General features: G+C 39.1%; 1 protein-coding gene across 1 annotated transcript; it reads left to right on the top strand.

Moving 5' to 3' along the window:
• The first annotated feature begins 2,020 nt into the window (after nt 1–2,020).
• On the top strand, nt 2,021–7,163 carry LOC149212831 (TMV resistance protein N-like). The gene is made up of 4 exons (XM_089388839.1): nt 2,021–2,864; nt 2,983–4,087; nt 4,253–4,633; nt 4,747–7,163. Exons 1-4 carry the CDS (start codon nt 2,155–2,157, stop codon nt 6,511–6,513), a joined length of 3,963 nt encoding a protein of 1,320 aa, XP_089244965.1. The 5' UTR covers nt 2,021–2,154; the 3' UTR covers nt 6,514–7,163.
• The last annotated feature ends 16,190 nt before the right edge of the window (nt 7,164–23,353 follow it).

Below are 23,353 nucleotides of genomic sequence, written 5' to 3' on the forward strand. Positions count from 1 at the left end.
GCTACACTCTCTCCTTCAGTCTCTCTCCACTGCTCCCTTGTCACTCCCTCTCTCTCTCTACCTTTCTCCCTCTATGTCTTTCTTCTTCCTTCCCTCTCTCTCCCCCTCCAAATCCATTTCTCGCCTTCTCTCTCTTGAGTCTTCTCTCCCCCTTTCTCTCCCTCTTCCATTTGTCTCTGCCCGCCATCACTCTCTCTCTCTCTCTCCCCCCTCCATTTTTGTGCCTCCCACACTCTCTCCCCTCGATCTTTGTGCCTTCCTTTCTCTCTCTTGCCCTTATCTCCCCGTGTCTTTGCCCTCATCTTTTATCTTTTCCCTCCTCTCCCCTCTTCCTCACTCTGTGTCCATCTCTCCCTTGTCACTCCTCTCTCTTTCCACCTCTATCTCTCTATGTCTTTGTTCTTTCGTCTTTCTCTCCCCCTCCAACTCTCTCTCTCTCCCCTCTTGCCCTCTAGCTTCGTTGCTATCTCCTTCCCTCTCTCCCCCTCCCCCTCTCTTCCCTTCACTTTGGTCATCTCTTGGATCCTTAGTTAAGATGGATATATGTTGGTTCTTACTAATACTTAGTAGTCATGATTAAGATGGATTTTTATTAAATCTTTTGATTGTGAAATAAGTGATGTTTTTTTGAGTATGTGGTATTGATAAGTCATGGTATTGGCCTATGGTATTGTAACAAAGCCTATTTTTCAAAGTAATAATATCCATGCTATTGTAACAAAGTCTATTCACAAGTTCATAATATCAATGGCAAAGTGGGGGCGAATATCCATGATTAAGAATCTTGTTATATTTTTATTAAATCTTTTGATTGTGAAATAAGTGATGTTTTTTTGGGTATGTGGTATTGATAAATCATGGTATAGGCCCATGGTATTGTAACAAAGCCTATTTACAAGTTAATAATATCCTTGGTAAAATGGGGATGAATATCCATAATTAATAATATTTTTGTATTGTTATAAAATATTTTGATTATAAAATAAGTTAAATTGTTTTATTGTAAAATATTAATAAACCATGATATTGCCACAAACCTTATTCACAATTTAATAACAAAATCAAAATATATCCAATTACATTTTATTATTTTTATTGCTTTAATTTTTTATTATTAATTTAGGACAATTATCCAGAAATCACTATTGATTTTTTTTTTTTAAATTTACTCTATACTGAATTGTAAACCTGTAAACGACTCTATGCTCAATAAAAATGGAGCATGTATTAACATGAATGGGACATGGATAAACGTGAAATGGCCATTTTGCATTGCTGGGACATGGATAAACGTGAATGGGACATGGATAAACGTGAAATGGCCATTTTGCACTGCTGGTTACATCTTCTGCTTTCAATACCCAATGACATCTTCTGCTTTCAATACGCGCTACTAACTCCTGTCGGTAGATTGGTGTCAAATTTCAAGGTGGTTACCTATACCAATTGAACACGCACCAATGACCAATAACATCTTCTGCTTTCAATCCACGCTACGGAGAGATGTAACTCCTGTCGGTAGCTGCGTGTCAAATTTCAAACCATATTGAGTTGATTGTTGCGGTCGTTTCCTTTTTAGTAAACGCCCTGGTCAACTTGTGGTACAAATATATAGGCTACGCGTTTAAACAGAATCTACGTTGAAACATCAGACATTAAAGAAAGGTAAAAGTTTAAACGTGATAGGATTTCCATTTTTTTTTCTGAATGATTTGGAATTTTGAGGGAAGAATGAACGGAATTATAAATTTTTAAATGTTTAAATTTATATTTAATCTTAATCATTAGTATTTACCATTTTAATCATTTTTAATTATAATTAAAAAAAATTAAAATTATATTTACAATTTTAATCATTTTTAATTATAATTAAAAAATTAAAAAAAATTAAAATTATATTATTAAAAAAATCCAAAATCTTAACGATTCCAGAGAACGCGGCCGGATAAAGAGCCCTAGTTCAATCTAAGTGTATTATGAGTCAATAATGTAGTGGCCCCTCGTAATGACGACTAAAATTAAAGCGTTTCATGTGTCTGTTTAATGTCTGTATATACGTCTCTGTATTCTTTCTACATTTTTTCCTCCAATTCATAACTAGGCTCCTTCCACGGCAATTTGCTTCCTGTTTCTATTTTCATACTCCAATTAGCAATGGCATACCCATCACCTGCAACTTCATTCTCTGAAATTGAAATTGAAAGTCCGGCTCCTCCTCCCTATCACCCACCATCTGCTAATGACTTTGAGGCATCGACCTCCCAGATAGCAATGGCATACCCATCACCTGCAACTTCATTCTCTGATATTGAAATTGAAAGTTCGGCTCCTCCTCCCTATCACCCACCATCTGCTAATGACTTTGAGGCATCGACCTCCGCCTCCACCGCTGATGATATCAATGTCAAGAGCAGCAAATATTATGGGCGCGATGTGTTTATAAACCATCGCGGTCCCGATGTGAAGAAGACGTTTGCCAGTCATCTCTACTACCGCCTTCGTGACCATGGTGTTGAAGCCTTTCTAGACATCCAAGAAATGCAAGAGGGAGAAGACATAAGTGCTCAGATAAAAGATGCTATTGCAAGAGCCGCTGTTCATGTGGCTATTTTCTCCCCTGGTTATGCGGAGTCTAGCTGGTGTCTCGATGAGCTTGTCGACATGTTGGAATCGAAGGCTCCAATCATTCCAGTGTTCTATAACGTTAAACCTGGTGATCTTCGGGGCAAAGATGGAGTGTACGCTAAAGCCATACGTGAGCTTGAAAAGAAGCCACGCCACAGCTCCAACACTATCGAAAATTGGAGAAAGGCTCTTGCTACTGTTTCAAAAATAAGTAGTTTTGAGCTGGAAGCTTGTAATGGGTGAGAACTCAACACTCTCGGTATTATATTACTTTATGCTGCATATTTTAAAGTATATAGATGGATGTTTGTTTCTTAGTTTCTTAATAGTTATATATATTTTGTTTTGAATATCCAGCGACGACGGGGTGCTGCTGGATAAGGTTGTTGAACTTTTGTTGAAAAAGGTTAAAAGAGAAGAGCTCTATGTGGCCAATTATCCAACCGGGTTGGATGAGAAGGTGAGACATTTCGAAGGTTTCTTATCGCGACTGCCTGAAAAAGAAACGAAGATCGCGGGGATTATAGGGTCAGGTGGAATAGGAAAGACAACGCTGGCAAAAGAACTCTTCAATCGGAAGAGTTCGTACTATCGTAAATCCTGCTTCTTATCTGATGTTAGAAATGCAGCGAAAAGCGGAGGAATCTCTTTAGTTGGTTTGCAGAGAAAACTTCTACAGAGATTGTTTGGATTCAATAAGCAAATAGACAGTATCGATGAAGGTAAAAAGGAGCTTATGGAGCGTTTCCAACACTTTTCTCAAGGCATGGTAATTTTGGATGATGTAGATCATCTGGATCAGCTGGATGCACTTTTGCCCGGGGAAGTTAAAGATAACTTCTTCCCAAATTGCTTAATTTTGATTACATCCAGAGACAAGTATGCTCTTCTGAGGTCAGGAATACGCGATTCATCGATTTATAAGTTAAGTGGCCTGAATACACATCACTCCAGGGAGCTCTTCTGCCGCCATGCTTTTTGCCATCCCCATCCACCCCCCAGTTTTCAATATCTGGTAGATAACATTTTAAGGGTTTGCAGTGGGTTGCCTTTATCCTTAAAAGTATTAGGGGGTCATTTTCGTGGAAACAGAGATGAAACTTACTGGGAGGCCGAATGGAGCAGAATTCAATATGTACATCCTGATATACAACAAATCCTTAAAATTAGTTATGATTCACTCGATGAAGAAGAGAAACATGTATTCTTATATATTTCTTGTTTTCTCATTGGAGAAAAGAAGGACACGGTCATAAAAGTATGGGATTCTCATGTATTTCAAAATCTACAGTACAAATCTCTTGTTGAGGTGGACAGTGAAAATTGTATAGATATGCACGATCACCTTAGAGAATTGGGGAGAGAGATGGCTAAGAGTTCAGGATTCCACATTCCTTGCTTGTGGGATCGGACGGAGAACGAGAACATTGCTAGCTTTTTGCAGATGTTAATGCAATCAGCTGTAAGTGCTTCTGTCATTCAAGCCTTTAAAGAGTTTATTCAATATTAGCGGCAATAGAAATCTGGGTTCGGTGTTCAAAATTCAGTGTTTTTAGAGAAACACCGTGTTTCAATTTTGACTGTTTTTACAAAATCGCCATGTTTTAATTCTTGTCTGTACTTGCAGAATCGCGATGTTCGTGGAATTAGGCTGGTTACTAGTGCAGAGGTTGGACATGGGTTAAAGTATTATGCATCATTACAGTCAGATATACCATGGTTCAAAAGGAGGACCCATAAGCTGTGGGGGAACCCCGTGATGAAGCTTTGCAATAGCCGACACAAAACTCTTTATCCGGGTATTACAATGTCCAACTTGCAACTTCTCGTTACGGAAGATGATCTATTGGAACGCATTTTGAGGACGGTGGGTTTACCAAACCTGAGATGGCTTCGCTGGTACAAGTGCGGTCACTCTTCTCTGCCTTCCTATATTCCAATGGAAAATTTGAGAGTCCTATCCGTAGCTGGGAACGCATTGAAAATATTGTGGCAAGGCAAAGCGCAGGTAAATAATTTTCTTATCCAGTTTCTGCGTTATCACTATGGATAAATCACACTGCAAGGATGAAATTTGAATCTGTATCTTTATTATAGTTGAGATAGTTTAATATTTTGCAGGCACCTTTGCAGCTGCGGGAGTTAGAGATTTGGGCTCCTCTCTCAAAGCTCCCGAAGTCTATTGGACGGCTGCAGCACCTCGAACAGATTTACATCTGCTTACTCTCGATGAATAATATGATATCATTGCCCGATGAAGTTTGTCGGTTGTCATCTTTGAAGCGTTTTGAGTTACTAAATGCTCGGAAAATGAAGTCGCTGCCTGATTTAATTGGCAATTTGACCAACCTCGAACATCTCAATCTGTCCTTCTCCAGCAGTTTGGCCCGGCTTCCAAGTTCTTTCCACAAATTAAAAAGGCTGAAATGTCTTAATTTAACAGGCTGCTATAAATTATTTATCTCGATCAAAAACCTTGGAGTTCTCCCCTCCCTCGACGTGTTCAACGTTTCACTGAAGATGAGAATGAGAAGACAAAGACTGAGATGGGAAAGCTTCACGAGACTGGGAAGGGAGGGGTGGATGGCGCAGAGGGAGAGGGAGTGGGAGGAGGGGTGGGCGTTGGCGGAGAGGGCGCGGGAGGCCGGCTGGGAGGCGGCGAGGGCGCGGGAGGCGGCGTGGGCGCGGGGGACGGCGTGGGCGCAGGCGTGGCCGTGGGCGATGGAGAAGGGGCGGCAGGCGGCGTGGGCGTGGGAGAACGGGTGGGAGGCGGCGTGGGCGCGGGAGAAGGGGTGGGTGGCGGCGTGGGAGGGGGAGGCGGAGTGGGAGGCGGCGTGCCCGCCGTGGCAGGCGGCGCTGTGGGTGGCGCGGGAGGCGGCCCGTGGGGCGCGGTGGGGGGCGGGGAGGTGGGCGGCGAGGTGGGGGGCGGCGCGGGCGGGGGGGGCCGCGGAGGCGGCTAGGGCGGCGGGGTCGGCGGCGGCGTGTGAGGCGGGGGGGCGGTTTGGTACCACGTTTGGGGCGGAGTTGGCGGCGGGGCAGCGGAAGCGGATGTGGTATCGGGTCGTGCAAATAGCGCGTGACGCATTGGCAAGGGAGGCGCCCGTGCAAGAGGGGATGAAGAAGCAAACGCTGAGGGAGGATATGAGGCAGGAGTACCAGCGAAAGTGGGAGACGGAGTGGCATAGCGAGTGGGAGGAGATCATGGATCATGGGTGGCGTTGTGGGAAAGTCCAATTATTACCTCTCCAACTTCCACCGTCCCTCCAAGAATTACATATAGCAGAATTGCCCAGTAATATTGAAGACCTCTCCAATTTGGAAGTTTTGGTATTAGAATACTCTTCGTTGGAAAAGCTACCGCCTTCGCTCAGCGACCTAAGGAATTTGAAAAAATTGAGGCTGGTAGATTGCCAGATATTGAAATCTTTGCCGGATTCCCTCGGACTGTTGACTGAGTTGGAAGTGGAGTCTTGTTATGATCTAGTTGAGGTTGGAACATTGCCGAGTACGCTTATCCAGCTGACCTTCATTTCTTGTCATAATTTGGAGAGAATAAATGGCCTTTGTGGCCTTGCCAAACTTCAAACGCTAAACATTAGCGGGTGGAGAAAAGTGGAGGAACTGTCAGGCATTGAGACATTGGAGTCTCTGGAACAGTTGCGGGCATCTGGATGTCAAAGGCTGAAGAGAATACAGGGTTTGGGGCAGCTAACAAAGCTTAAACTACTGGATGTTCATGGATGCAGTGAAATAGAAGAGCTGGAAGGTGTTGAACATTTGAGGTCGTTGGAGATGCTTGATGCCTCTGACTGCCCCAATTTGCAGTGGGATGGAAGAGTACTGGAACAGCTACCCCAACGATTGAGGGAAGGCATGCTCTACATTTGAAAATCAAAGCCGAAGAATGCAGTTCAGGCAGTGACAACAGTTAATCATTGGTCTGCAGGAGAGCTTTAATCACTTGATGTTCCATTTGTAAAAGGATAAATCCGGGATTGGAGAATCATGGAACCAGCACAGGACCACTTCTGGATGTTCATGGGTGCAGAGAATTAGAAGATCATGGCTGCAGAGAATTAGAACAGCTGGAAGTTGTTGAACATTTGAGGTCGTTGGAGATGCTTGATGCCTCTGACTGTCCTGCTTTGCACTGGGATGGGAGAGTACTGGAACGGCTACCCCAGCGATTGAAGGAAGGCATGCTCTACATTTGAAAATGAACGAAGTTTTTGCACCGACAACAGTTAATCAGCCGTCCGCAGGAGAGCTTTCACTTAATGTTCCATTTGTAAAAAGCTAAATCCTGGATTTGAGAATCATGGAACCAGCACATGGCCTCTCTAATATTTATTATAATTATTTGCAGTTAACAGAATATGCAATTATAATATGCAACTATGTGTTAGAACGCCCGATTATATTTTTGTTATTTATTAGAATGTTCGTATTAGAATTCTGTGATTTCATCCGTTTGGAACTGTAATTTGAAGGAACCAACAGGGCTGAAAACATAAGTTTCTTTAAACAACATTTACTTACATCCAATTCCAATCATGTCTCTCGGAACAGTGGATTCCCTTTTCGGTATATTTTTTGAATGGGACTGATGGGGACGTGCCGGGTTGCACCTGCGGTCTCCTGAAATATTTAGGAATAGGAGTCTCACTTAGAACTGAAATATTTAGGGCATAGGAGTCTCACTTAGAACTTCAGCGGGCGTGATTTCACCAAGTAAAACAAGAATTTTTACTGTCATCATGAAATTTTTACCATCATCATGAGTTGTAGAGTAACAAATTGTTTTCAGGTGCCCACCAAAATTTGTTCCATTAAATAATTCTTCACATGTATTTTCAACACATACATTTCAACACATACATTCATGACAAGTGAAAGTATTAAGACATAGTATGGGCGCTTGTACAAAATATATGATTATATGATTTTTTGAACTTGCATGTTGCAAACTTTAACTAAGAGTTGTTGAATAAATGTTTGACCATACATTTCACTAACTCTCTATTAAATGATCATTTGATTTTAAATATATGATGTGTTGAGGAATGAAGAATTTATACTCTTTCTTAGAACTTCATTAATCTGTCTTTTAGCGTGCGAACAAAATCTGCAACTTGCAAACAAAATTATTTGGCAAGCATGGTTGTTGTCAGTTTGATCATTGTGGTGGTTGGGATTAATTTTCCAACACCCCCCCTTAATTACAACTACTGCCATTGACAATTCCTAAACAATCTATGAGATAAACAAAATTCTCACGTCCCAATGGCTTTGTGAAAGTGTCTCCAAACCGTTCATGTGACCTGCAACGCTGTAGCACAATTTCACCATTTTTTTATCAATTCTCTTATGAAATGATATTTAACATCAATGTGTTTGGTCTTCTTGTGAAAGAATTCTTTGATAGTGTAATTGCAGAATTATTGTCGCAAAAAATAGTGGTTGTTCCCTCTTGGTCGTGGCATAAATCCCTCAAAATTTCTTCTCATCCAAACTGCTTAACACATTGTTGCTGTTGCGGCGACATATTCAACTTCTCTTGTTGACAATGACACTATTGGATGTTTCTTGGAGGCCCATGAAATAGCTCCAAAACCCAAATGGAAAACATATCCTGACCTGCTCTTTCTATCATCGACATTTCCTTCTCAAACAGTATCAGTGTAACCAACCAACCTAAAATTATTTGTAGTGGTGTAAAAAATACCATACTCCTTTGTCCCATTGACATAGCTTAAAATCATTTTCGATGCTTGCCAATGCGTCTCCTTGGGTGTCTCCATGAACCTTGACACCAAACTCACTGCATACATTATATCCAACCTAGTTGCTGTCAAATACATCGAAATTCCCACCATACTTTTGTATAATGTCGGATTGACATTGCTACTGCAATATTCTTTGCTCAACTTCAACCCCATGACAATTGAAGTTGGTGCGGGCTCGCTGTTCTGCATATTAAACCTCTCCAAAATTTCTGCTACATACTTTTCTTGAGAAATAAAACTACTATTTTATTTTTTCTTCACTTCTATGCCCAAAAAATACCTTAACAACCCCAAGTCAGTGATTTCAAACTTAGTTTTCATGACTTCTTTGAAATCAACGATGAAGAAATCATCACTGCCTATAAAAATCAAATCATCTATATATAAGACAACAATAAGAAGCTTACTATCACTCTCTTTGATGTAGAGAGTAGGCTCACCGTCACATTTGTTTAAGACATTGTCCAACAAGTAAGCATCTATCATGTTATACCATGAATGTGGTGCTTGCTTCAGGCCATAAAGAGATTTCCACAACCTATACACCTTGTCTTCTTGGCCTTCTACCTCATAACCAGGTGGTTGCGCAACATATACTTCATCCTTCAACACTTCATTAAATAACGTTGATTTTATGTCCATTTGATACACATTCCATTTATATTGCATGACAATTGAAAACACTGCATGCACTGTCTCCATCCTCATGCCTGGTGAAAATGTCTCTGCATAATCTCTTCCATATTGTTGTTTGTATCCTTTGATAACTAGCCTTGCTTTATGTCTTTCGATCTTTTCTTCATTATTTCTCTTGGCCTTATAGACCCACTTCACTCCAATGACTTCTTTTCCTTGTGCAAGGTCCACTAAATCCCATGTGTCATTCTTTTCTATTGCTTCTATTTCTTCATCCATTGTGTCAACTCGTTTTTCTTCTTTGATTGCATCTTCAAAATGGACTAGGCCATCTACATGACAAAACAATGCAAATAAGAAATTTAGACCAACGCTACTATCAACTTCATCTTGCTCATAAATTTCACTTAAATTTCTGAATTTTTGTGCTCTTATGCTTGCAGAAGATGGGCTTGACATGCCACTTGATGTTGTGCTTGAAGTCGATGACATTGTGGGTCTTTGCGCTGTGCTTGGAGTAGTACTTGCTTGACTGTGCAACATTGTCCTATTATTTGTTGACGGTGTCACTTGTTGATTGCTTTGTTGAGCTTGAATAGGAGTAGAAGGAGTGATTGTTGAGGGATTACTTATTGCGATCAATTCCTCTTTGACTTCATGTGGTATACATGTTTTGTCATTGATTGTCTTCTCCAAACTTCCATCCCATGCTTCCTCTTCTATGAACTGCACATCTCCGCTAATTATGACCTTCTTGGTTGATGGATTGTAGAGCTTGTATGCCTTGGATTCATTACTATATCCAAAAAATATGCATTTCCCTCCCTTACTGTCTAACTTCTTCCTTAACTCATCTGGGTTATGTGCATAAGCCACACATCCAAACACTCTCATGTGAGTAACATTATGCTTTCTTCCACTCCATGCCTCTTCAGGAACCAAATTCTTCACAATTTTAGTTGGACACCTTATAATGATATATGTTGCACAAGCGACAACTTCAGCCCAATAATAATTTGGAAAATTATTTGCCTTCAACATGCTCCTTTCCATTTCCATAATGTCCTATTTTTTTATTTTCACAACACCATTTTGCTAAGGTGTATACCTTGTTGTAAATTGCTTGTAAATTCCATGCTCCCTGAAAAATTGAAGAAAGTCATTTGAGATGTATTCGCCACTTCTGTCAGCCCTTAAGACTTTGATGTAATGTCCACTTTGATTCCCAACAAGGGATTTGTATTGGCAGAAACACTCAAACACTTCAATTTTCTATTTTAGGAAGTAGACCCATGTCTTCCTTGTATAATCATCTATAAAAGTAAACAAACAATCGCTTCCACCAATTGATGGTGTTTGCATTAGTCCACATAAGTCTGAATGGGCAGTCTCTAAAGGTGCATTTTCGCTTATCGGCTTTCCTGCTGGAAATGTCTTTCTATGTTGTTTTGCAAGATGCATCCTTCACATAGGCTGCCCGATTTTTCTATGAGTGGCAATCCCTTCCCCGTGCCTTTCCTATGTAGCAAATTCAAACCTCCAAAGTGGTGATGACCAAATATCTAATGCCATAACCAATTTTCATCTTTGACTTCTATTTAAAAGTTTACTTGTGTGACAACTACAACCTTTCCTTCATCCTCTTGTGAATTCATTGATACTTAATTGTGCTTGTGCACCTTCTTCCTTTAGATCTGATTTTATCTTTAGGGGAAACATTCTATTGCTTGTCATTTGAACTTTTGAAACCCGTTGCTTTCTTGGAGTCTTATCCAAAATTGTGCACTCATCATTTTTTAAAAAGATATTGTATCCCTTTAGTATGAGTTGTCCAATTCTTATGAGGTTATGCATCAAACTAGGGACAAAATAAACATTTGAAATGTGCTTCTTATCCCCCTTATTTGTTATAATATTGACTCTTCCTTTGACCATGATAAACAGTTTGCTACCAGTCTCTAATGTCACTTCAAATTTCACACTTTCATATAGACTGGAAAACATTTCTATGTTCCCTGACATGTGGTTGTTGCACCCTGAATCTAGAAACCATACATCACTTTGTTTTTCTTGTACTACATTACAAGTTAAAATCATGCTATCTTGGTAATGATTTTCCTTTGTGAATTTTTCACTTGGTTTGTTACTTATGTCAGGTTGTTTCTTTCTACATTCATTTTCATAATGACCATACTTCTTACAATAATGACATTGAACTTGAGATTTATCATACCTTTGACCTTGTGCTTGATTCTGGCTTGGGCCTTGACTTGAATTTTGATTTCCCCCCCTTCCACTTGAGTTTGAAGGGCTGCCTCTTCCACCTTTGTGTGGGTTCCTTCATCTTTCTCTAGCATTTGATCTTCATCTTCCTCTATCTTGACCAAATGAAACTTGTGTCTTGAAGACATTCTCCAGTGAGGAGTTTGTTGCTCTATTTAGTCTATATTCATGAGAAATTAGTGATGCATGAAGCTTATCCACTGAAAATTGTGAGCGATCCTTTGTCTCTTCTATGGCCACAACAATGGCATCAAATCTTGCTGGCAGGCTTCTCCAAATTTTCTCAACTATTCTCCTTTCCTCAAGTGTCTCACCATGAGACTTCATTTGAGTAACCCGTTCAATTACATGTGTAAAAAAATGAGTCTACATTCTCATACTCTTTCATATAAATTGCTTCAAAGTCTCTGCTCAAAATTTGTAGTTTTGTTGTCTTCACCTTTTCCATGCCTTGGTAGGCTGTCAGGAGGGTGTCCCATGATTTCTTGGACTTTGTTGCTGCTGCAATCCTTGGGAAAATAATTTCATGAAATACTTGAAATATGTAGAAGAGGGATTTTGAATCCTTCTTCCTGTTGACCCTTAGAAAATCCTTTTCTGCTTGTGTCAAAGCATTTTATGCTGCTGCATCTGCTGGTTCTTGGAATCCATTCTCCACCAAATTCCAAATATATTGAGAAGAAAATAGAGCCATAATTGTAATACACCAATAGTCATAATGCTTTCTATTAAACTGAGGTATCTGAGGATTATTCAAGCTTGTGCTTGATGCTGCCATTTCTGACTCTTAAAAAAATCTTTCTCCCTGCTAGTAAACATGCTCTAAAAAAAATCTGTTTTCAAAACAATCTTTAATTCACAGTTAAAACACTTATTCTTACACTAACATAGTTTCACCTACTCTAATAGCATGTGAAATATTTAGGGCAGAGGATTCTGCGTGACTTCAGTTGCAGAGATCAAATCACAACTAAAATGAAGCTAAAACTCAAAAATTTAATGCATGGAAAACATAGTAAAAATTTGGGATCAACCAATAAAACTTTGTATTATAATTCTAATACATGAAATACATTCATAACAATAATTCTTACTTCAATTTACATTCGCTATGAGTTGCAGAGTAACTCTCTGTAAAGCACTGTAAAAAATTATTTTCACGCACCCACCAAAAATTTCTCCATGATTTTATCCTCTTGACTTCTCAGACTTATGCCCTTGACTAAAACTAAAGACTTCCTCACATGTATCTTCAAAGAATATATTTCAACACATTAATTCATGACAAGTCAAAGTATTAAAACATAGTATGGACGCTTGTACCAAATATATGATTTTTGAACTTGCAGATGTTGCAGATTGTAAGTAAGAGTTGTGGAATAAATATTTGACCATACATTTCACCAACTCTATATTTAATGCTCATTTGAATTTAATTATTTGATGTGTTGTGGAATGGATATTTCGTACTCCTACTTAGAACTTCATTAATTTGTCATTCAGCCAGGAAACAAATTCCGCAACTTGCAAACAAAATCTACTTGGAAAGTATGGTTGTTGCCAGTTTAATAACTATGGTGGTTGGTACTAATATTCCAACAACTCCCAATACCTCAAGACAAAATAACACCCACAAACACAACTCTGTGATGCAAAATCCAATTGTGGAAATTCTGCAAATTAATTAAACATAACAATCAAAAGAGAATGTGGATATTTCCTTCACAAATGCTATGAGAGGTCTCTCCATGCCTTCCTATCCTTTCCAAACCTCATTCAACTTACAAGGGCTTCAAATTATGAATGGCACAACCAAAAAGTAAACCTCAAACGCAACCCAAAAAATTATTTTGCTGTAGGTGCTACAAAATATTTTCATAGTGCACCAAACTTGCCTTTTCACATTCCCAGGAAGCTCAATCAACTTGCTCCTCTACAAGGTCTATTCTCTATAGTTTTTTCTTGCTCCTTAACTCAATCATCAAACTATTTTTCCCTTCTTCATCGAGGTTGCAATGCTAATTCATTTACCCTTCAAAACCAATCGCAAAAGGGTTTTAGACAACATTCACATGAAAAGGAGCTTAGGTTTCATATGAAAATGTTCTATTTGTTGTGAGATCTACACCATCCCTAATCTAGCACACACAGAACAATCACACACAGAATCCTCACAGTTTTGGAACACGACACAAAAGAGCATGACTGCACTCTAATAGGGGTACTCTGCGTTTCTCTCACAACACTCACTCACACACAGTCGCACAAAAACCACTCTATCACGGGTTTCAAACAATTACAACACAACGCTAATGCTGCATGACTAACACACACAAAAATTAAAGCTACATGGAATAATCTCAAGTGATTCAACGAATTACGGGGTCTCACAATTGTACAGCGACAACACATGGCTTCTACAATGCATATGTGGCACTACCATGTACCGCTGGCAATAATACACCTCACTATTCAAACCAGGAACATATCTAAAACACATTAGTGACAACTACAACCACAACATGAAGTTACAACCTCACATACAAAAATGTACAGAACAACAACATCATCATCCAACACTATGCATCAATATGAAGTTACAACTTCATACACTCAGGGTAAACAATCCAGCTTCAAGCTTCATCTAAGCCAAAGCATCAATCTAATGTAAAGACTTACGGCCATGACACATTACTCAACACATGTCGATTCTTAACAAGTGTAGATAAACATGTTGAAAATTGGAGCAATAAATTCTCAATTTGATTTTGCATTGATTAAATTGAGAAAATTTGAATTTCTGCGTCAACAAACAACTTGGATGCAATTAACTTGTGTAACATGGCTTGTGTCACCTAGTTTACTCAGTAAATTCAAGTTGGAGGAGTTAGAGTTCAGTTAAGCATGTGTGATAGCTAATTTGTAGCAATCAAAGTCAGTTATCACAGGTTGTTTTTAGTTAAACTAGTTCTAACTATTGGAAGAACTAAGTGAGGTCAATTGTGCAGTGGGACTGCAGTCAAACTCAGTGATCATCCAATTAACTGATCAATCAACCCAAAATAGCTAGTACATGAAAAGAATTCAAGTTCCTCACGCTTGGTGGAGATTCCAAGGCAGTGTAACATTAGTTGTAGACTAGTCTTGAGTGTACAAGTGTTTCATGCAGTCAGATGATCAACCTAAGAAATTTCGCAATCGATTTTAGAAAAATTCCTAAATAATATGGGCCTAATTTCTTAAGGAAAAACACAAGGAAATAGGAGCTCAAGCAGAGGTAGAAATTGACTAAATTTGGGTCAAAGCTTCTTAGTGAGGAGAGAGATAAGTTATGCATTTGCAGGTTGTGCTCAGTTGAGCAAAGAAATTATAATACATCTCTATTCATCATATTAATGCAAGAAATCATTGGGGTTTTTAGCATATTTATTTCCCTAGGAAAAATACTATTTGCATGTGTGTGATTTCTTATTTCATGTCTGAGCTTTTTGTTATTTATTAGAATGTTCATATTAGAATGCTATGATTCCATCTGTTTGGAACTGTAATTTGAAGGAACCAACAAGTTTGAAAACATAAGTTTTTTTAAACAACATTTACTTACATACAATTCCAAACATGTCTCTCGGGACTGTGGATTTCTTTCTCATATATTTTTTGAATGGGATTGATGGGGACGTGTCGGGTTTCACCAGCGGTCTCCTAAAATATTTAGCACATAGGAGGCTCACTTAGGACTTCAGTTGTCACTCTTTCACTCAGTAAAACAAGAATTCTTAATTTTTACTGTGATTTACATTCATCAGGAGTGTACGAGTAACTCTCTGTAAAACGCCATAACAAATTGTTTTCACACACCCACCAAAATTTTCTTCACGATTTTCTCCTCTTGACCTCTCACACTTACAACCTCCACTAAAACTAAAGACTTCCTCACATGTATCTTCAACGCATACATTTCAACACATTAATTATGACAAGTCAAAGTATTAAGACATAGTATGGGTGCTTGTACAAAATATACGATTATATGATTTTCTGAACTTGCAGATGTTGCGGACTGTAACTAAGAGTTGCTGAATAAATGTTGAGGACTGTAACTAAGAGTTGCTGAATAAATGTTTCACCATACATTTCACCAACTCTGTATTAAATGCTCATTTGAATTTAATTATCTGATGTGTTGAGGAATGAAGAATTTGTACCCCCACTCAGAACTTCATTTAATCTGTCCTTTAGTCCACAAACAAAATCCACAACCTGCAAACAAAATTACTTGGCAAGTATGTTTGTTGTCAGTTTTATAACCATGGTAGTTGGGATTAATTTTCCAACACTCCCCCTTAATCACAACTTCCACAATTGGAAATTCCCAAACAATCTCTGAGGTAAACAAAATTTTCACGTGCTAATGGCTTTGTGAAGATGCCTCCAAACTGTTCTTGTGACCTACAATGCTGAAACACAATTTCACAATTGTTAATGAATTCTCTAATGAAATGATATTTAACATCAATGTGCTTGGTCCTCTTGTGAAAGAATTCTTTGATAGTGCAATTGTAGAATTATTGTCACGAAAAATTGGTTGTTCCCTCTTGGTTGTGGCATAAATCCCTCAACATTCTTCTCATCCAAACTACATGACACGTTGCTGTTGTTGCGGTGACATATTCAATTTCTGTTGTTGACAATGACACTATTGGCTGCTTCTTGGAGGCCCATGAAATAGCTCCTGAACCAAAATGGAAAACATATCCTGATGTGCTCTTTCTATCATCAACACTTCCTTCCCAGTCACTATCAGTGTAACCAACTAGCCTAAAATTATTTGTAGTGGTGTACAAAATACCATACTCCTTTGTCTTGTTGACATAGCTTAAAATCATTTTCATTTCTTGCCAATGTGTCTCCTTGGGTGTCTCCATGAACCTTGACACCAAACTCACTGCATACATCATATCTGGCCTAGTTGCTATCAAATAAAATCAAAATTCTCACCATACTTTTGTATAATGTCAGATTGATATTGTTGATGCAATCTTCTTTGCTCAATTTCAACCCCATGATAATTGGAGTTGGTGCGGGCTTGCTATTATACATATTAAACCTCTCCAAAATGTCTGCTACATGCTTTTCTTGAGATGTAAAAATACTATTTTATGTTTGTTTCACTTCTATGCCCAAAAAATGCCTTAACAACCCCAAGTCAGTCATTTGAAACTCACTTTTCATGACTTATTTGAAATCAGGGATGAGGAAATCATCATTGCCTGTAAAAATCAAATCATTTATATATAAGAAAACAATAATAAGCTTACCAACACTCTCTTTGATGTAGAGAGTAGGCTCATCATCACATTTGTCGAAGACATTGTCCAACAAGTAAGCATTTATCCTGCTATACCATGCACGTGGTGCTTGCTTTAGCCGATAAAGAGCTTTCCTCAACCTATGCACCTTGTCTTCTTGGCCTTATACCTCATAACCAAGTGGTTGCACAACATATACTTCATCTTTCAACCCTCCATTCAATAACACCGATTTTACGTCCATTTGACACACTTTCCATCTATGTTGTGTGATAATCGACACCATTATACGCACTGTCTCCATCCTCGTGACTGGTGCACATGTCTACATTATCTCTTCTATGCTGTTGCTTGTATCTTTTGACAACTAGCCTTGCTTTATGCCTTTCGATCTTTCTTCAGTGTTGCTCTTGGTTTTATAGACCCACTTCATTTCAATGACTTATTTTCCTTGTAGAAGGTCCACTAACTCCCATGTGTCATTCTTTTCTATTGATTCTATTTCTTCATCCATTTTTGCAACCCATTTTTCTTATTTGACTGCATCATCAAAATGGATTGGGTCATCTACATGAAAAAACAATGCAAATAAGAAATTTAGACCAACACTACTGTCAACTTCATCTTTCTCATAAATTTCACTTAAATTTCTGATTTTTTTTCTTCTTATGCTTGCGGAAGATGGGCTTGACATGTCACTTGATGTTCCGCTCGAACTAGATGACATTGTGGGTCTTTGTGGTGTGCTTGGAGTAGTACTTTCTTGACTACGAGACATTGTCCTATTATTTGTCGATGGTGTCACTTGTTGACTGCTTTTTTGAGCTTAAATAGGAGTAGAAGGAATGACTGCTGAGGAATTAATTGTTGTCGTCAATTCCTCTTTGTCTTCATGTGGTATACATGTTTTCACATTGATTGTATTCTCCAAATTTTAATCCCATGCTCCCTCTTCTATGAACCACACAACTTTGTTGATTATGACCTTCTTGGTTGATGAATTGTAGAGCTTGTGTGCCTTGGATTCATCACTATATCGAAAAAATATGCATCTCCCCCCCTTGTTGTCCAACTTCTTCCTTAACTCATTCCGAACATGTGCATAAGCCACACATCCAAACACTCTCACGTGAGTGAAACTATGCTTTCTTCCACTCCATGCCTCTTCAGGAACCATATCTTTACACTTTTGGTTGGACACCTATTAATGATATATGTTGCACAAGCGACAAATTTAACCCAATAATCATTTGGAAAATTCTTTTTCTTCAACATACTCCTTTCCATTTCCATAATGGTCCTACTTTTTTCTTTCCACGACACCATCTTGCTAAGGTGTATACCTTGTTGTAAATTGCTTGTAAATTCCATGCTCCCTGCAAAATCAAAGAAAGTCATTTGAGATGCATTCACCACCTCTTTCAGCCCTTAAGACATTGATGTAGTGTCCACTTTGCTTCTAAACAAGGGCTTTGTATTGGCGGAAGCACTCAAACACTTCACTTATATGTTTTATGAAGTAAATCCATGTCTTCCTTGTATAATCATCTATAAAAGTAAAAAAATAATAACTTCCACCAATTGATGGTGTCTGCATTGGTCCACATAAGTTTGAATGGACAATCTCCAAAGGTGTCTTTTCCTTTATTGACTTTCCTATTGGAAATGTCTCTCTATGTTGTTTGCCCAAGATGCATCGTTCACATAGGTTTTCCGATTTTTCTATGAGTGACAATCCCTTCACCATTCCTTTCCTATGCAGCAAATTCAAACCTCCAAAGTTGAGATGACCACATCTCAAATGCCATAACCAATTTTCGTCTTTGACTTCTATTTAAAAGTTTACTTGTGTGAGAGCTGCAACCTTTCTTTCATCCTCTTGTGAATTCATTGATAGTTGTGCTTGCGTACCTTCTTCCTTCAAATATGATTTTATCTTTAGGGAAAACATACTATTGCTTGTCATCTGAACTTTTGCAATCAATTGTATGCTTCGAGACTTATCCAAAATTGTGCACTCATCATTTAAAAAAATATGTTGTAGCCCTTTTGCATGAGTTTTCTAATGTGTTGGGTTGTGTTATATTCTTTCCATGACAAGCCCACGTAGTTAACAGAGGGGTTAGAGGGGGGGCGGAGCCCCCCCTTCGTTGCGATGATTGTGTAGCGGGGGGGTCACAGGGGGTTTGAGTGGTGTAGGTAACCCCACTCTATGGGGTCCGGGGCAGTGCCCCAAAAAATTTTGGTTTTGGAACCTATGTTAGGTTGGGCGGACCCACCTATGGTTTTGTGCATGATTTTCGCACATGTTTTTGGATGCAATGGTTTTTGGTCCATGTTATTGGACGCAATGGTTTTTGGCCCATGGTATTGGATGCTTCGGCATGTATAAATATGTATTATAACATTGAAAGGAACATAATGAAAAAAATCATGCTGGTAGTCTCGGTTTTGGGATCCAGGGGAAAATCTCTGTGTATACGTGTTTTATGTGTTATGCTCTCGCATTGTTTATTTTCTGTGTTTTAGAATTCATATGCAGGTAATTTCTGTATGGGGTTAAAACCTACATTTGGTATCAGAGCTGTTTTGGCTTCAAGGGGACAACTTTGTTGCTAAGGGGTTTCGCTTGGGCCTGTGGTAGACCCTGTTCAGTGGGAGATCTGTGAGATCGATTTTGGTGGTGAAAGAAGATGGCGAGCAGTGGAAAGATAGAGATCGAGAAATTTAATGGTTAGAGTTTTGAGTTGTGGAAACTCAAGATGGAGGATCTGTTGGTGGATAAATATTAGTGGATCGTGGTAGATCCAGGTACTAAACCAACGAGAGTGTCCAATGAAGAATGGAAGAAGTTGTATCAGAAGGAAAAGAGAACAATACGATTAAATGTCTCAAATTCAGTATTGCTCAATGTATCAGGGGAAGCTACGATGAAGGCTTTGTAGGACAAGTTAGGGACTTTGTACCAATCTAAGTCTCTGTTGAATAAACTGTTCCTGCAGAAAAAGCTGTATAACCTGAGGATGAAAGATGGAGACTCGGTGACAGAGCATCTGAACGCATTTAACACTGTGGTAAGTCAGTTAGCATCTGTTGATATTAAAATTTCAGATGAAGATAAGTGCATCAGCTTGTTGTGTTCTCTACTAGATTCGTGGGATAGTCTAGTAATTGCAATAGGTAGCAATGCAACTGCCTTGCAGTTTGATGAAATAGTCTTATCCTTGCTGACAGAGGAAATGAGATGGAAAAATATGGAGAGCCAAAATGATGATGCCTTGTCTGTACGAGGACGGTCCTAGAACAGAAACAAAAATAAGTCATCAAATGGGAGATTTAAATCTAGAGGGAGATCTAAATCTCTAGGAAAACCCATAAAGGTGGTGTGTTGTAAATGAGGAAAGGAAGGGCACTACAAAAGGGATTGTAAATCTAAAGTTCCTGATAAAGGAAAGGGATCTAATGATGCTCCTTATGCAGAGGCAAAAACCACCTCAGATGAAGGTGGGGATGTGTACTTGGCTTCTTCAAGTACGCATGTAGATCGTGAGGCATGGTTTATTGACTCAGGTGCATCCTTTCACTTCACTCCCCAAAGAGAGTGGTTCTGCGAGTATGCGAAATATAATGGTGGTGATGTCTTCTTAGGGGATGATAGGAAGGCTAGAATCATTGGTCGCGGAAAAGTAAAGTTGAAGTTGCAAGGTGGAAGGGTTAGAACACTTCCGGGTGTTCTGCATATTCCTACATTGGCCAGAAATCTGATTTCTATAAGCAAGTTGGATGATGTAGGTATAAAAATAGTGTTCGAGAAGGATACCTGCAAGATGGTTCGGGGAGAACTGGTATTGATGCGGGGAGTTTGGATTGGAACTCTGTACAAGCTGCAAGGTAGCACGGTTGTTAATGGGTGCAACAATTCTGTGGTTCTTGAAAGTGGAGCAAAAAATCTAATGGTCTCTGGAGGGAAGACCATGTTATGGCATCAAAGGCTTGGACATATTGGAGAGAAGGGCCTCTGAATAATTCATGGTAAAGGTATGGTAGAAGGTATGAGTAATATCTCTCTGGATTTTGATTTCTGTGAAAATTGTGTATATGGGAAGCAGAATTGGGTGAGTTTCCCCTCTGGTGGTAAGAGGGCAAAACAGATATTAGAGATTGTGCATAGTGATGTGTTTGGACTTGTGAAGGTTCCATCACTGGGTAAGTCTGTGTACTATGTATCATTTATAGATGATTTCTCAAGGAATACATAGATATATTTCCTTAAGAAGAAATCTAAAGTCCTTGATAGGTTTAAAGAATACAAGGCTCTGGTGGAAAACCAGACAGAGAAGAAGGTAAAGGTGTTGCGGATAGATAATGGTGGAGAGTTTTGCAGTAAGGAATTTGAAGAATTTTGTAAGAAGTGTGGTATAGCACAGGAGAAGACTACTCCATATACACCTCAACAAAATGGAGTTGCAGAAAGAATGAACAAGATGTTGATGGAAAGGGCAAGAAGCATGCTCAGTGGTGCCAGGTTAGGATAGGAATTTTGGGCAGAGGCGGTGGAGACAACATGTTACCTGGTCAACATATCACCTTCATCAGCGTTGGAGGATAAAACTCCACAAGAGGTATGGACTAGTAAGAAACCCTCTCTTTCACATTTGAGGGTATTTGGATGTGATGCATATGTACATGTTCCAAAGGAGAAATGAACCAAGTTGGATAATAAATCTGAAAAGTGCATCTTTATTGGGTATAAGGATGGTTTAAATGGTCATAAGCTTTGGAATCCATTAACAAGGAAGGTTGTGTATAGCTGAGATGTGGTGTTCAGAGAGGTGAAAGATGTTATTAAACATGAAGTCCAACCAAAGGAACCTGAGAAGATAGAGTTTGAGCTAAAGGAGGAAGAATCATAATCTACCGAAAAGGAGGAATCAGAAGATGAAGAGCCACAAACTCCGGGTGTGAGAAGATTAGTTCGAGAAAGAGGGAAACCAGAAAGGTATAGTCCATCTGCTTTCTGTTCAAATTTTTCTTTATCTATTACTGATGATGATCCTAGAACTATGAAGGAAGAAGTAGATTCAGAGGATAGAAAACTCTGGAAAGAGGCCATGGTTGATAAAATGGCATCTTTGCACAAAAATGAGGCTTGGTATTTGGTGGAGTTGCCGGCTGGAAGGAAACCCATTGGCAGCAAATGGGTGTTCAAGAAGAAGACAAATACAGAAGGAAAGGTGGAGAAATACAAAGCTCGGTTGGTAGCAAAAGGTTATTCCCAGGTGCCGAGAATTGATTTTGGTGATATTTTTTCTCCTATTGCCAAGGTAACTTCTATTAGATTACTTTTATCTGTTGCTGCTGCTTTTGATTTTGAGGTAGAACAGATGGATGTGATGACAACATTTCTTCATGGGGATATGGAAGAGGAAATCTACATGAAGCAACTTGAAGGCTTTGTGGTGAAGGGTATGAAAGAATTGGTATGCAAGTTAAAGAAGTCCCTGTATGGGTTAAAACAGTGACCAAGGATGTGGTATCAGAAATTTGATACATTTATACGGGGACTTGGCTTCACTAGAAGCAAAGTAGATCACTGTGTGTATTTTAAATTAATTGGTGACTGTGTTATTTATTTGGTCTTGTATGTGGATGATATCTTGCTGGTTGGAAATGACAAAGAAATTATCCAGGATTTGAAGACCCAATTGTCCTCCAAATTCGACATGAAAGATCTTGGTGCTGCAAACTATATTTTGGGAATGGAAATTTAAAGAGATCAAGCAAAGAGGAAGCTCTGGTTAAACCAGAGGAAGTATGTCGAGACAATATTGCAGAGATTTAATATGAAGGATAGTAAACCGGTGAAGGTTCCTATTCCTGTAGGTGTAAAGTTATCTGTTGAACAGTGTCCCAAGACACAAGAAGAGGAAGAGGACATGTCCCGTGTTCCATATGCAAGTGCAGTCGGTAGCTTGATGTATGCAATGGTCTGTACTAGACTAGACATTGCACATGCAGTGGGAGTATTGAGCAGGTTTATGTCAAAACTAGGAAAGGAGCATTGAACAACAGTGAAGCAAGTTTTTAGGTATTTTCATGGCACTAGTGATTATGGTTTGTGTTACCAAGGAAGACTAGGATTTGAAAAAGTGCTGGATATTCGTGGCTTTGTTGATGCAGACTAGGCTAGAGATCTAGATCAGAGAAGATCTACAAGAAGGTATGTGTTTAACCTATTTGGAGGTGCAGTCAGTTGGATGAGTAAGAAACAATCCATAGTGGCACTATCAACTACAGAGGCAGAATACATGGTAGCCACTCATGCAAGCAAGGAAGCAGTTTGGTTGCAGAGATTGTGTTCAAGTATGGGGTTAGTACAGGGAGCTATAAGGATAGACTGTGACAACCAAAGTGCAATTTTCTTGGCAAAGAACCCTGCATATCATTCAAAGACAAAGGAGATTGATGTTCAGTATCACATTGTGAGGGATATGATAGAAGACAAAAAAGTGTTGCTGGTAAAGGTGAACACTTTGAAGAATACTGCAGATGCATTGACAAAATCTGTGAGCTCTGAGAAGTTCTATTGGTGTAGAGAAACAATGGGCATTGCAGGGTTGGATAAATGACTAAGTTCTCTTGTGGCCCCTTGTGGAAAGAAAACAACAAGTGGGAGAATGTTGGGTTGTGGTATATTCTTTCCATGACTAGCGC

The sequence above is a fragment of the Pinus tabuliformis genome, chromosome 1_1 (genome assembly GCF_031772625.1).
Source record: "Pinus tabuliformis cultivar Carrire ecotype Pingquan chromosome 1_1, CPIR1, whole genome shotgun sequence".
In the NCBI taxonomy this organism is placed as follows: Eukaryota; Viridiplantae; Streptophyta; class Pinopsida; order Pinales; family Pinaceae; genus Pinus; species Pinus tabuliformis.

Bases quoted from the DNA above. Each gene is read 5' to 3' on its own strand.
- LOC149212831 (XM_089388839.1), top strand. From the start codon at position 2,155: ATGGCATACCCATCACCTGCAACTTCATTCTCTGAAATTGAAATTGAA. The intron at 4,088-4,252 runs GTAAGTGCTTCT...CTGTACTTGCAG, and splicing joins AGATGTTAATGCAATCAGCT to AATCGCGATGTTCGTGGAAT. The intron at 4,634-4,746 runs GTAAATAATTTT...AATATTTTGCAG, and splicing joins TGTGGCAAGGCAAAGCGCAG to GCACCTTTGCAGCTGCGGGA.